Raw genomic sequence first — 15,576 nt, forward strand, 5'->3', positions numbered from 1 at the left:
GAAATATTACTTCGCGAGCTGAAAAATAATAAATAAACATATTTTTGCATAAAATAATAAATTTTTAATATGAAAAACTTAGCTTACCCAATTAGACTAAGTTATACTACATGAACACACACATACATCTTAAAATGTATGAAAATTTACGAGTACAAACATTTCATATATATATATATATTAACTTCTTCTTCTTCCTCTTCTTCTTCTTATTTTTTTTTTTTTTTTTTTTCAGAAGAAAAAGTTGTATAATATTTATATTATATATGGAAGAAGCATATACATTATGAAGATGAAAGTTTTTTTTTTTTTTTCCCAAAAAAAACTGATAGTATCTTTTCAATATATACATCTTTCTATTGATAGATCAAGTATGAGAACTATTGCAAAGTTATATTCAGACAAAAAAGTATTACTTGTCCATAAGACAAATTGTAATATGTACGAGATCATGAAACATACTAGAAAAGTGTCGACACTATATACCCGTCATGGAGAAACGTTGAATAAAGTATGTGATGGAGTCTACAGTGATGCTCAGATGCCACATACCACATGGAGACTGCAAACCTTTCTTTGATAGTTCGTCCGCCAGCTCATTTTGCAAATGTTTTATATGTGTAATAGGGAAGATTGTAGGCTTAACTTACCAAATTAGACTAAGGTATGCTACATGAACGCCCACATACATCTTAAAATGTGTCATATAATGTGTGAAAATTTGGGAGGACAAACATTTCATTTAATGGGAAATTAACAGATTTGACACTACATATTTTTGCAAAAACTATCATTAGGACAAAAACATAATTCTCCACATTTTTTTTTTACTCCCAATCAAAATTCACAATGCTTATATGAATTTTGAGGGTTCAATTCGATAAAAGAGGAAAAACTTGATCATCGCCACATTTGGCCCAAAAGTATAACCCACCTTCTTGCTTTCACCCTTTTAATTTGTGAATACTACTGAAAATATTTTAAAATATTTATAAAAGTTAAATCCCTACCATCCATTTAAAAATGATTAATAAATTAAATAAAATTCTAAAATCTTTATTTCAAAAACACAAACTTATGAATATAATCATTTAATTTTAACTTATTTTAATACATAATCTTATTTTTTATTATTAAATAATAATAAAGTAAACATAAAAATAAAATATTAATAACAATAGGTATTACCACTTACAAAACATTTAAAAAAAATTTAACGATCTAAATTCTTAAAACCCTCATCTCTTAAGATTACTCTGATTAAGTAAAATTTATTTTAAACATTAATTAAAAGCAAAGCAAGTATGGGTACAGCTCGATAGATGAGAAGGAATAAACAACCTGAGTAATAAATAAATGTTAAATTACAATAGGTAAAGTGATTTAAAGTACACCCTTTCATATTTGAAGGAATAAATATGAATAAGAAATAAACCTAAATTTGCAATATATATGAATGCAAAATTTTATAGTTGTGAATTATAGTACATAAATTAAGAGAAATTGTGTTAGGGAGTTTAAACGAAGTTATAAAAACGAAGTTATAGGCTTTCTGTTCTGATGATGGGCAAAGTGTTGTTTTCTGTTTCTGGTTTTTACTGACGGGCAAAGTGTTATGACAAAAAAAAATTGGTCTTGATTTTGGGAGGAGGAGGAGCAGAGCCGGAGCACGGGAGAGAGGAGCGAATCAGGGAGTGTCTAGCTTTCACAGGAGCCATCCACCTGCTAGGATTAGCCTTCGCTTTCACAGGAGCCAACCACCTGCCAGGAGTTAGCCTTCTTTCGTGCTTCTCGCGGGATCCTACCAGTGCCCAGTTTTCTATATTTCAAGACAAGCAGCTGATTGGCTTCCGTTTCGGTGGGAGCCAATCTCTTTCCTGGGGTTTTTTATGCCACCTTTCACCCTTACGAGATCGTGCCAGCTTCAACTGCATGGTTTCCTTCTCATTTTCCTACCACGTATCATCCTTCATGCATGGTAGTGCTGGAGTGGCGTTTTCGGAACCTTTGCAGCTCGCCTTGAGGACACCTGGCAGGTTTATCTGCTCTATTCAATAGTCCTATATAAATTCTGCAAAGAGATTGTTTTCCGTTTTTCCCGACCCGGGCATTGTGGCCTCGGTGTCTCCCTGTCTTTACCTGGTTTTCTCAACGTGAGAACTCCTGTTCTTTTCTTCTCCCTTCGTTCTATCTGATGGAGTTATCGTTTTTGCTCATGGACGCTCTCTCTCGCTGCTCTCGGTGAAGCTCTTCAGGTTAGTTTTTATCTTCCTTCACTGTTGTTTGTTTCTGTTATTAGATGGTAGTTTTATGAAAAAGGTTTTCGTAAAAGCTGAAGCATGACAATCTAGCCCCATAATAGGAACCTAAATGGCGTAGGAATAAGGCTAATAATAGCTCTGATATATGATAATGGTCTGTATCTCCTGGTTTTCTAAAACATGCTGAAGTCACTAATGGTTAAGATTAAGAATTCTATAGTTATTTATAGTCCATGCACAGACTTTCGCATCAGAATTGGTAAATGGTGGTGCATTTTCCAGCTATATTGTTGCTGCATTGACTGTCAGGACCATTCTACTGCTTAGATTAGTATTTGTCTTGCTCTGGTTTTTGGATGCTTCAAAGGTTTCCTGTTCTGGGATGGTTGCCGGAATTCCAGTTAATTTCCGTCGTTGCCTTTTTTTCTGACGATCTGTAAGGGGGTTTTTCAAAATTCTCCGGAGAGTAATTTGGCTCTATTCAAACCCATTCTGTCCCCTGTACCCATCTGTACCCTATTTCCATCCGTTACAGCTTCTACAATCCTCTTCATTCAATTCTAGTCTTCGAATGGCGGCGGAGAACTGCCCTCTCCTGTCTTCTCAATAGGAGTTTCAAGAATGATGGTCTTATCGTTTTCAATTTCCCCTTCTGGAGTCTTCTATCTTCCAGATCCCGAGAGCCTCTTTCTGCAGAATTCATAAATATTCTTATCTTGTTGCGTCCTTATGTCAGGATAGAATCTACGGATTGGATCCTTCCTGAGCTGTCCTCACTCATCTTTTTCTCTAGGAGTTTCTTCATCTGGGGATTTTGTTCTGAAACGGATCTACGGATCGGTTTTCTCCCGTACTTGTCGCTTTCTTTTTATAGTCTCTAGGCATCTGCAGGCTTTATTGGGTCCTATCTTCCTCCAAAATGGCGGATGGATCTGACTCATCCGCCACACGGGCTCTCATTCAGGCCTCTATCCAAGTTGAGGAGGCTCGGATAAAATCATCAAACTGTACAGGCTGGCAAGCCACGGTGGAAGATATGATAATCAATCCTGCCTGGCAAGATTCAAATCCTCCTGGTCCTGCGGAGCTCACTTCGGGAGTTTTGAAAAAAGGAAAGGTATATGCCAGAGAGGACGGGCTTCCCAACCTTTCCTTCAACAAGACAAAAAACCCTGTCAAAACAGTACCTCCTCCGAAGGCCATTTCTTTGGATTGTGCCATTCTTGTTGAACGTATTAACAGTTTGAAAACTCTAGCTCTGGTTGGGAAATGGCATTTCCCTGAAATGGGTGATGCGGATATGAGGAAGTGGCTGACTGACAAATGGTCCCCCCTGATCGGATATACTCCTGTCATCTCCCGTCTGATGAAGGAATGGTACTCTTTCCATTTTTTAAAAGCTTCTGATTTAGAAACTATTCTTCATAATCCCTGGGTTTTTGGTAGAAGCTTTTTATCCCTCTCCCAATGGTATATTGGTTTTGACCCTTTAAAGAATACTCCATCGAACAGCCTGATCTGGGTAAAACTTCCGAACTTGCCTCTGGAACTGTGGTCGGAAGAATCTCTCTCTCAGATTGGGAATTCGATTGGCAAGTTTGTTTATGTAGACCCCTGGTGCAGAGGTGAGAAAGATAAGCGTATTGCGTGGGTCCTCATAGAGAAGCCGTACAAAGGAGGTTATCCTGACCATATCGAGATAGCATGGGGCGGCTTCAAAATCCATCAAAGGTTAGATTTTTGGGGAATACCTTTTAGGTGTTCCTTGTGTCATAAAACGGGACACCTGATTAAAAACTGCAGTCATCGTCTCTCCCGAAGGAACAAGAGATTTTCTATGAAGCTAGATAGGAGGTCTGAACCCGAGCGCTCCTCGGATTCGTTTGGTTTTCTGGAGATCTCGCAAAAGAATAATCAGAAGCAATTGGCCCTCGGCCAATTATTGTCTCAAAATCCACCTATTCACGACCCTCATATCGAACCGGATCCTTGCTGCTCTCTTCAAGATTCTCTAGGTCGACCTGATACTTTCACTTCGTCTCCTTTTGTTTGCTCTCCTATTCCTGAGCCCCAGGAGGAATTTCCGGTTCCCTCTCCTCCTGCTATGAATCAAAGGGATCTCATGGTCGGCTCTCTTCCTATTCAGATCTCCTCCTCATCTCCGACTCCTGTCAAATCTCTTTCTTCTGATCCAAAGGGAAAAGATCCTATTCTCATGTCTACCCTGGTTAACTCGCCTTCTGAGTCCCCAGTCAATAGATTCGACAGTGATATTGTCCTTCTCCTTCATCGAAAATCTCTGGGACTTGAGCCTTTGACCATTCATAAACCTTCCAGCCCGTCCTATCCTGTCATTAGTCCCAAATCAGCAAAGAATATTACTATCAGGAAGAAACATAAGGGTGGTAGCCGCCATTTTAGAGGGCGATCTATTGTTTCTGAGCATGGCGTGAGAAATTTATCTTTAGTGGAAGTTCCTGTTCTGGATTCATCAGAGTTTCAGCCTCTTAGAGCATGTGTGGCTGGCGAGTCATCCAAATGACATTCCTCGCCTCAATGAATATCAGGGGACTGGGCGCATCTCCTAAATTCAATGCGCTCAAAGAAATTTTCTTTTCAGCTCATCCTAAAATCATCTTTATACAGGAAACCATGCACCCCAGCTATGTGTCTATAGCTTTCTTTAGGAGAATGTTCCCTTCGTGGTTTATGGTTGCCACTGAAGCAAATGGCCAGTCGGGTGGTCTTGCGGTCCTATGGGACCCTGTTTGGATTAAGGCAAAAGCTTTTAAATGCTGTGCAGGAATATTAATTTCGGCTTCTATCAGGGGCCAGGCCATAGTTCTCAATATGCTAAATGTCTATGCTCCATATAAGAACAGACTCTCTTTTTGGGAAAGGCTCTTTGCCTCGCATATTCTTGAGATCGAATCGTTGATGATAGCAGGTGACTTAAATCTGACTCTCAGTTCTGATGAATGCTGGGGTAATTGCAGGAAAATAGACCCTCTGGCTGACAGGCTCAGGAAGGAACTACTGAATAGGAATCTGGTGGACATACTGCCCAATAAAATGAAGCCTACCTGGGATAACAGCAGGACTGGGGAGGCCTATATTGCAAAGAGAATCGATAGATTCATCATCCACTCAAGCATCATTGGGAAATTGGGAATGCCAGTATCGTCTATTGGGAACGACTACACTTTTGATCACGGACCCATTTTACTTGAATGGCGTGGTATAGATGTCAGGCTCGGTTACTCATTTAAATTCAACAAGATCCATTTAGATGACCCATCTTTTAATGAAATCATCACAAGCAAATGGAAGGAACTCTTGGAATCGGAGATGGCTCCATTCATGACATTTCGTGAAAAGATGGGATGTCTCAGGTCTATGGCAAAGGATTGGAAAATCCGAAAGAAAATGAGGGACAAACAAGAGTTAAATAATATCCAAAAGGAACTGGATTCCCTTGTAGATACAGCAGATCCGAATAGCCTGTCTCTAGATATGAAATGCAGAATAAGAAATCTAGAAAAAAGGAAACAATTGATTCTGTTAAAGGAGGAGGCTACATGGAGACTTAAGAGCAGAGCCACCTGGCTCAAAGAGGGGGACAGGAATACGAGGTTTTTTCACAATTATGCAAATGCTAGAAGAGAGAAAAATTCTATATGGAGGATCAGAGATGACATGGGAAATGTTCTCCAATCTCAGAATGAAATCTCGGCGGAGGCAACGAGATTTTTCCAGAATCAATACAGACGAAGGGAAGTAACCTTTCAAGATGCTCTATGGGGCATTGAACTGGTTCCGGAAATGTTTGATGACTCGGCAAATGAAAATTTCATCAAGCCGATCTCTGAAGAAGAACTCCTGAGAGCCATCAAAGCTTTCAAAAAGGATAAAAGCCCTGGGCCAGATGGATGGCCAATCGAATTTTTCTCTCACTTCTTCGACCTTTTCAAAGCGGATCTGCTGCGGATGGTGGATGCATCACGGATGGCGGGAAGCATCCATAGTGCTATCTCTTCCACCTTTATTGCTTTAATTCCTAAAAAGGAAAGCTCTGATTCCTTCCATGATTTCAGGCCTATCTCGCTCTGCAATATCATGTTCAAAATTATCTCAAAAATTATTGCGGAAAGGATGAAGCCCATTCTAAATTCCTTCATCTCTAGAGACCAGCATGCGTTCTTAAAGGGCCGTATCATCTTGGATGTTGTTGCCATGACCCAGGAAAGTCTGTTCTCAATGCTGTCAAAAAATTTGGATGCGGCCATTCTCAAGATTGATCTGCAAAAAGCCTATGATTGTGTAGACTGGGGCTTCTTAAGAATCCTGCTAGCCAAAATAGGATTGAAATCTCAGAGCATCAACTGGGTGATGTCTTGCGTTGAGAATGTCAGATACTCAGTCATTGTAAATGGAATTCCTTCGTCTTTCTTTCAAGCGGAGAGAGGTCTCCGACAGGGATGTCCCCTCTCTCCACTGCTCTTCATCCTGGTAATGAACTCTCTCAGCCTGCAGATAAATAAAGCAGTTGAGGACAAGAAATGTCGCCCGGTTAAGATATGCAAGGACATTTCCCTCTCTCACAATCTCTTTGTAGATGATGTCCTCATCTTTGCTATGCTTTGTAGGGCTTCTTGGGCATGCCTAAATGATATCCTTGTAAAATTTCAGAAAGCAACTGGTCTGTTTATCAACAAGGAAAAATCATCTTTGTTTCATAATGATTCTAACATGGAAATCGTTCATTGGATTTCTGAGTTGATGGGCATTGCTCATTTTTCGATCAAGGATGGGATTAAATATTTGGGGTTCAACCTAAAGGCAAAAGGCAATTCCAAGAAGGATTGGCTATGGTTATTGGACCGTTTTTATAAAAAGATCTCAGGCTGGGAGTTTAAATTTCTTTCTTTAGCTGGCAGATTCATTTTAGTACAGGCTGTTCTATCTCAACTAGCAGTTTATTGGGCTCACATCTTCTTTCTCCCTGCTAGTATTATTAACCGAATGAACAATCTGGCAGCCAATTTCCTCTAGGGTGGTCAAGTTTTTCAGAGCAAATTCCACTTAGTCAAGATGGCCTCAATATCAAAACCAAGGAAGCTGGGGGGTTGGGGTCTTTTAGACATGCGCTCTTTCGGGAAAGCTCTTCTCTGCAAATCTCTCTATAGAGGTATTTTTGGCGAGGGGCCATGGAGCAAGGTCATAAGGGCGAAATATTTAAAAGGCAGAAGCTTAGAGTTCTGGTACAGAAGGCGCTCCATTGGCATTAGAAAGGGATCGACTATCTGGCAAAGCCTCAGGAAAGTCCATCCTTTCTTCATGAAAAATCTTCGATGGACTTTATGCTCGGGATCTAGTATGCTTATCGGTTTTGACTCTATTTCAAATGGTCTGGACTTCTCTTTCCCTTCTCCGCTGATATGCTTTCTTCATAGACAGGGATGCTTCACATGGGATAAACTGATCAAATCCTGGTCAGGCCCAATCCCTGTCTGGAAGGATGGGGAGGATCTGCTTCTGCCTCAATCGCTAATCCCTCTCTAGTTCTCTGTTAAAGAGAGACTAAATAGCCTGGGGATTTTTCGAGCAGGTACAATGGATGCCTTGGTATGGTCTCTTCCTAAAGCAAAACTGCCGGTTTGCGTAAAGGATATCTATGCTGTGATGATCTCAGTTCTCGCTGGGAGTCCTCGTCTGCTCTTCCCTCCATGCCTTTGGGAGGCGGCATGTCCGCTTAAAATGATTTTATTTTCTTGGCTAGTTTTTGGGAACAGGAATCTCACATGGGAGGTTCTTCAAAGAAAAAGCTGGCAGGGTCCCAGTAGATGTGCTATGTGCCACAATGCAGAGGAAACAAACATGCATATGTTTTTTCAATGCGCCTCGTCCCTCCATATCTGGTATGAACTTTCTTTAGTTTTTGGTTTTCCTTACCTTATCTTTCCTTCTGTACAGGATGGTTATAAGTGGTGGAGTGGGCAATGTCTATCCTGGAGATCATTGTTCATCATTGCTATTTGGTCCTTATGGAAATGGAGAAATGCTCAAATTTTTCAAGAATCAAAGGAACCCCTTCATGCAACTCTTCAGCGTATTATGGCATGCCATGACTCTTTTCATTAGGTCGACACTCAGCCAAAAAAAGCCTGCAAAAAGGAGCTGGGAATCTTTTCCTATCAGACCCCTGCCGCATTCTTTGATGGAGCTGAACGCAACCATTGTTGTGGCTGCGGGGTTGTCATTGTTATAAATGACAGCCTTCACTATTCTTTATCTTGGCATGGTGGTTTTGGCTCGAATTCTATGGCGGAGGCTAGGGCTCTCTCGGGGCTGCTTGCTTTTTGTGTCTTCTTGGGCATACAGTCTATATCGATCTTTGGAGACTCAAAATCGCTCATTGATCATGTTAATGGTTTGGGTCTTATTAACTGTCCACATCTCCTTGGATGGTTAAGCCGCATCAGCTTCTTTAGCAACTTAATTAACCGGATAACGTTTCAGCATATTCCTCGTTCCTGGAATGCCCAGGCTGATATCCTCTCAAAGGATGGTCTCAGCATGCAACCTGGTATGTGCTCATTATCAGTCATGTTGGATGGTTGCTCTCTACTCGTACAGGATTTCAACATAAACGGAATGTGACTCTCATCCATGCAAGGGCCGCAGTTTCTCTATGAATGGTGTATCATCATGCAATCTTTTGTTGTTTTTGCTTCTTTTGTGATAGAATGTTTATTGTATCATATTCGGATAATACAGGTTTTGTATATGTTTCTGTCATAAGTTTTGGAAGATCCTCGAAATCTAGCCTTTATTTAGTATCAGCATCTGGGCTTCTCTTGCCCCCAAATCTTGTTATGTAATGCAGACCTTTATATTTTCTTAATATAAATCTATGATGGTTTTTTTCCTCTGAAAAAAAGTGTTATGACAAAAAAAACATAAAATATAGGTGAAAAGCGTTTCAACTTCTTAACTCAGTTTTGTAATATCTATATAAAACCTTTCTTTGTTTGTTTTGTTTTTTTGGGGTAATATAGTGATTTAAAAAAAAAAGTTTGAGAATTCTCTTGGTAGTAAGAATTTTCATTAATGTAACGAATCTATATTTTTGAAAATATTTTGGCAATATAATTTTTTTTTTAATTTATTAAAAAAACAAATTTTTAATTAATATTTATACGTATATGAGTAAGAAATTATTATTTTTATTAAAAAAATTATTTATTTTTATTTATTTATTATCTTTATAAATATTTTTTCCAAATTATAAAAGTGAGGTGGTTTTAATATATTTCAATGAAACAGACTATAAAAAAAGATAATTATAAATAAATAATATCTTGATAGTATAATATTTAATTAATAGTAAATTAAGTATAATTACTTAATAATTTTTAATAAAATATTATAAATTAATTTTATTTTATTATAATATTTTTAAATTAAAAAAATTATTATATTGTTGGAGTAGATTTAAAGAATAAGAGAATTCTTTTTCTCTAAAAAGTTATAGGTTTAAATTCAGAGGAAGGTAAAGTATGTATGCTTTTGTAAAATTTACGAGTCAAATTAGTGCAAAGATATAAATCCCTTGTCCAATAAATAAAAAATCTTTTACACCAATTTGATGTCTAACTTCACATCTATTATTATTATTATTATTAAGAAAAAAAAAAACGAAACTCTTAATACATATAAAAACGTAATGAAAACCATGGTAGATAATAAAAATGTGTAACCCTTAGTCTTTAAATTTAAATATAGGTTTAGTGTAGCAATTGGGCATGACTTCCCCTTTAAACACAAAATCCTGTATTATGAGGCATTTGATGAAAGGAGGCCAAGAATTTGCCCCATTTAGATATTCAGCCAACCAATTCAATCAACTGACCCATATCAACATCTTCCTCAACCTCATAAGTGGACACTGTCATTTTGCACTCCGACCAATTCAAGAACTTCACATCCCATTTGCGTTCTTCGGTCTTCAATTCTTGGAGATGTTTTTTCAAATATTTCAAATATAAATAAAAAATATTTTACACCAATTTGATGTCTCACTTCAAGTCTAACATTATTATTATTATTATTAAGAACTAAAAAAAACTCTTAATACATGTAAAAACATAATGACAACCATGGTAGATAATGAAAATGTGTAACCTTTAGTCTTTAATTTACTTGATCATGACTTCCACTTCAAACACAAAATCATCTATTATAAGGCATTTGATCAAAGGAGACCAAGAATGACCTATAGCTGGTCATTTAGATATTCAACCCACCAATTCAATTAACTGAACAATGTCATCATCTTCCCCAACCTCATAAGTGGACACTGTCATTTTGCACTGCAACCAATTCAAGAACTTCACATCCGATTTGCGTTCTTCAGTTTTCAATTCTTGGGGATGTTCTTTCAAATATTTCAAGTAATCCAGGGCCTCGGGAAATCCGATGCTGTCTGCAACAATGCCTGCTCCTTTCTTAAGCATGTGTTTGTCCTTGAGTAACAGAAAATCTGGCAGATAACAGTTTTTGAAGTGATCCATAAATATGAAATCAAAGTTTAGGATATTCATTTCACTCTCTATTTTACCAATCACTTCATTCAATGTTCCCTTCAACACTGTCACCTTTGAGGACAATCCTGATGATGACAGATCAACATAAAGTCTTGTTAGAAGTCAACTCATAGAAACATACCATGGTCCAACAAATACTTGAAGTTAGGTCAAAATTAGGAGCACTCCGAAATTCTTGAGAATACAATACATGGTTTTATTAAAATTTCAATATACACATTTCTAGCATCAAGCTTAAGGCTATCATTCAACGCACTCTTTGAAGAAGCTAGACTGTACTCTAAATTCATAGTTTATTGCTTATAATTTTCCATGAGAATATGCATTAAAATGTGGTGGACAGGATTTTTCTATATTTTTCCCCTTTAAATTGGATGGTTGAATGGGTTATTAAGCAGAGTCTTACCAATTGGATGGTGGAATGGGTTATTAAGCAGAGTCTTACCAGGTACAGGGTCAAATCCTTTGGACTGTAACTATAACCCCAGCTTTTTTATAAGTAATTCCCATAATAACACAACACCATATTTCTGTGTTTATTTTCATTCTCATGAAAATATAAGAAATAAATGTTGAGATGGTGTAGTCGAATTTAGCAGAGACTCTAGATACTGACTGAACTTTCATCAGAAAAAAAACATCTACCATAGCTTCATTCTAAACATTCTGAAAAAGCAATTTCACACTAAACATTCTGAAAATGCAATTTCACACTAAACATTCCTCCTAGCAGTGGTTCAATCTAGTTGCAGTAAAGAATTTTCATTGAAGAACAAGTATTCAACATTTTGATGTGTGTTGTAATAGGATTCTCTTCCACATCATAGGGAATAACACTATGTTTATGGACAATAAAGGAATGAAAACAGTGTTTAGGTCTGAATCATTCTCATAAAAATATAAGAATTACAAGTTGATATGGTCTATTGACATTTAGCAGTGACTTTAGGTGCTGAATGAACTTTCGTGGAAAAAAACACCTCACAGAGCTTCGTTCTAAACACACTTAAAAGCAATTTCATACTAAACATTCCTCCAAGCAGTGCTTCAATCTAGTTGTAATAAAGATTTTTTCATTGAAAAATAAGTATTCAACAGTTTGTTCTGTGCTGTAGCAACAGAGCTTTTATCATTAAAAAGATATGAACTAATAACATGCAGGAAGCCTCCTGTTGGGGTTGGAGGAAAGATAGCTTAATGTATCTGGCCATAAGTAGAGTATTGGATTTTCTTCCACATCGTAGAGAATAACACTATATTTATTGACAAATAAAGGAATGAAAACAGTGTTTAGCTCTGACTTTTGGAGAAGACTTTTATTTAAAAAATAATATCAAATTAGCCTCAGCTTCTGCAAAAAGGACTAGAAAGACTAGTCAATAGGTTATATATATATATGAGTCCGTACTATATATATAAACTAGACTTTTATATAAGGTATATTTTAAGAAGCCAGTTCATACTGACTACATAGTTAAAGTGGATGCTTTAGTGCACTGGTATGCTGTGGAATAAACTGCCAGAAGATAGGGAGATGAATTTGAAGACTCACTGCACAGATTATTTGTGATTTAAAATAATAAATAAAATATGTAATACAAAATAATGTATATATGTGTGGAGATTAACTTAATAAATCATTAAAATTTTCATCATTTGTATACTAATTCTGAATTCCAAAATAAGGTATCAAAAGTATTGATCAATTTAATGGGGAATGAAGGAAAAAGCTATCACATTAGTTGTGTTTTTACTCGAGAAAAGGGCCCGAAAAAACATTTTTCATTGACAGAGCCCTAAGGCTTCAGTGCACTACACTGCCAATCAGACAGGAAGAAACACTTCAGGGAACTACACTGCTAGTCAAACAGAGGGAGAAGCAGTTTTTATTTAATACAAAGACTATATACATTCTCTAATAAGATTACGAGATATCAATCCTCGCTGCTAAACAAGGAAGAAGAGAGAAAATATTTTTCAATAAAAAAGACAATACCCATCTCTGATATTATGTTTTAAGACACCGAGATAACAAAATAATTGGGCTATATTATAATTGCAGAAAAGTTCACCTGCGTGCTCTATTATTGCTCTGGCAATTGCACAGTTATCTGAGTTCATTTCTATTGAAACCAGTTTGCTGCCACGCTTTCCCATCTTTGAAGCAATTCTAATGGCAGAATACCCACAATAAGTTCCGAGCTCTAAGGCCATTTTGGGATTGAATTGTTTCACTGCAGCATCTAGAATAGAACCCTTCTCCTCACCTAAAATTGGCAGCCAGGTATGGCTATTAAAATCGACAATGGCCTTCAGCACAGACTCTGCATTTCCCTTCTCTGCAGTTTGCAAGACATGGCTTAGCAGGGCGTGCTCTCTGTGATCAGGGGAACTGCCAGTCAGCCATGCTTGCGTATTATTGGAAAATGTAAAATATGACAATAACTTTGACACAAGATCGCCTGCCATGGCTTGAATCTATTCAGAGAACAGAGATGGGTAATGTACTGCAATGTCAGTGATTGCCTATATAATCATAATATACAAAAGGAATATGATTCAAAACTTGTGGATGTAATGTATAGCTTTGTTGGGAGTTTAGGGATGGATATTTTCAGAGTACCCTTTGGAGCATTTGGAATTCTCCTTGGGAATTTCAAAAGACCGTAAATTTAAATTTAAGTGAAAACTTATGTTGAAAATGTAGTGTCAAAATTTTTAATCAGCAACATGGGTTTCTCTAATCATGTTTTGTCAATTTATGTTTCTCTAATCATGTTTTGTCAATTTATCAAGCTTAATTCTGTACTTCGATTGCAAGGCAAGTTTGTTCCCCCAAGGTACATTCCTATGTGCAGAGCTCTAAGCCTCATCACATCGACACGACTTCTCATCAAGTCAAATCGAGATCTAAATTCCATTAAGACATATTCTCATCAACTGAAATAACCTACAATAACATTTTTAGTTGATAGGAGGAATGAATCCATCTTATGGCATAGATTAAACCGGGGTCACATTGAGAATAGCTTTAAACTTTATTCCTATAAATGTCTACATTTCGTTTTTATTCTATCCTTCATGGAAATCTACTCACATCAAAGAATATAATAACCTCCCCATACATCTATTCGGATCAAAGAATGCATTAACCTCCATATTACTATATGTGAATGATAGAGTTTTGGGTCATTAATTTTAAAGGTTTTCGGTCATTTTTTATTTTGATGTCAGGTGTCTTAATAATTTTATTTTTTATTTTTACTTAAGGTGTGCTAATAATTTTATTTGTGTATTTTTTTTAGTTAATTATATTTTGTTTTAATATTTTGATGGTTTATTAATTAATGTGAAAAATGTTATGCAAACTAGATAATGTAATGTGATCGATTAAGACATTATGTTACCATAAAGATGAAGAAAAGAATAGAGTCATTAATATGTTCACGTTAAGAGTTTATTATATGAGATATAGGGTTGTAGTTTTATAAATAAATATTAAAGTTCCTTAAGTCTTAACAATGACAAGTAGATTAAGCAATGAACTAACAATATTATGTGACAATGACTTATTCTCTTGAAAACTATGCGCCCTAATCATTTACTTGCAAGGAGGTGAAAGAGAAAAGAAAGATAACACAACCTAATTACTCACTGACATAATGCAAACAATAGCAAAAATAAACATAAAATCATTTAGCGTCGTTTACATATGGTGGATGAGGAAACATGAAAGGTCATGGGGTTTATTAGCTAACCTAATGGAGCCAAATCTCTTAACTTGCTTCTTAAAAGAAGGAAACAAAAATACTCATGCAAATAGAAAGCTACTTGGATTAAGGAAAGGAAACATGTAGTAGATGGCTAGTGAAGGAAATAGAAACTTAACAACATACTTGACATGTCTAATCCTCCTACAAAATAGAATTGCATACACTATTTTTTACTATATTTAATGAAATAAAACACAAAGCAATCAATGATACACAAAATATAAAATAATAAGATACAAGTATAATGAGCCAATTGCCCTCAATTAGAACATACTTTTCCCATTCAAGGTTGTGTCGGTATATTTTTTAGGGTGGGGACCTTGGTAGACCAAGATGCAAAGATGGGACTGTTGATGTTCAGAAATGACTCCGCCAACAATAATGAGGGATATCACTCGATCAAGGTCCCAATTATACCTATACGCATTTGATGTAGTGATATTCACTGATATGTGGGCCTGGTTGCCTCAACTAAAGTTTTTTAGATATGACATAATTGTTAGGTATTTATATATTCTTTGCACTACTACTTCCATGTGTTGTACATTGTGTTGGTTGGTGCCTCAAAAAAAAATTTCTTGGTTGTTTTTTATGTCTATTTTTGGCAATTTTCGGCACAGAGTGTTCGTATTTTGTGTTTTTGTGGCGCATGGTGGTTTAGCCCATGGTTCTATAGTTTTCGTTAAGGAACTATGGTTATATTCTAATCTAAAATCAATGGATTGATGGTTTATGGATGTTGTCATATATATATATATATATATATAGAAAGAGAGAGAGAGAGATGGTTTTCCCAATTCAAGTTTCTATAGTATAAACTCTATGTTAATGTGTGTATTTTCCGTTGTATCTTTTTTATTTTTATTAAGAATATACTTGAAAAAATTAAGTATAGAGAGCTAAAACCTGCATAAATGTTAATCCAAAAGGAAAAGA

The 15,576-nt window shown here is 36.5% G+C and overlaps 1 protein-coding gene across 1 annotated transcript; it reads right to left on the reverse strand.

The window, feature by feature from the left end:
- Positions 1-10,431: 10,431 nt before the first annotated feature.
- On the reverse strand, positions 10,432-13,420 carry LOC149210376 (uncharacterized). The gene is made up of 2 exons (XM_089394425.1): positions 12,940-13,420; positions 10,432-10,932 (listed from the first exon to the last, which is right to left on the reverse strand). Exons 1-2 carry the CDS (start codon positions 13,334-13,336, stop codon positions 10,559-10,561), a joined length of 771 nt encoding a protein of 256 aa, XP_089250551.1. The 5' UTR covers positions 13,337-13,420; the 3' UTR covers positions 10,432-10,558.
- Positions 13,421-15,576: the final 2,156 nt, after the last annotated feature.

Source organism: Pinus tabuliformis, chromosome 1_2, assembly GCF_031772625.1.
Source record: "Pinus tabuliformis cultivar Carrire ecotype Pingquan chromosome 1_2, CPIR1, whole genome shotgun sequence".
Classification (NCBI taxonomy): domain Eukaryota; kingdom Viridiplantae; phylum Streptophyta; class Pinopsida; order Pinales; family Pinaceae; genus Pinus; species Pinus tabuliformis.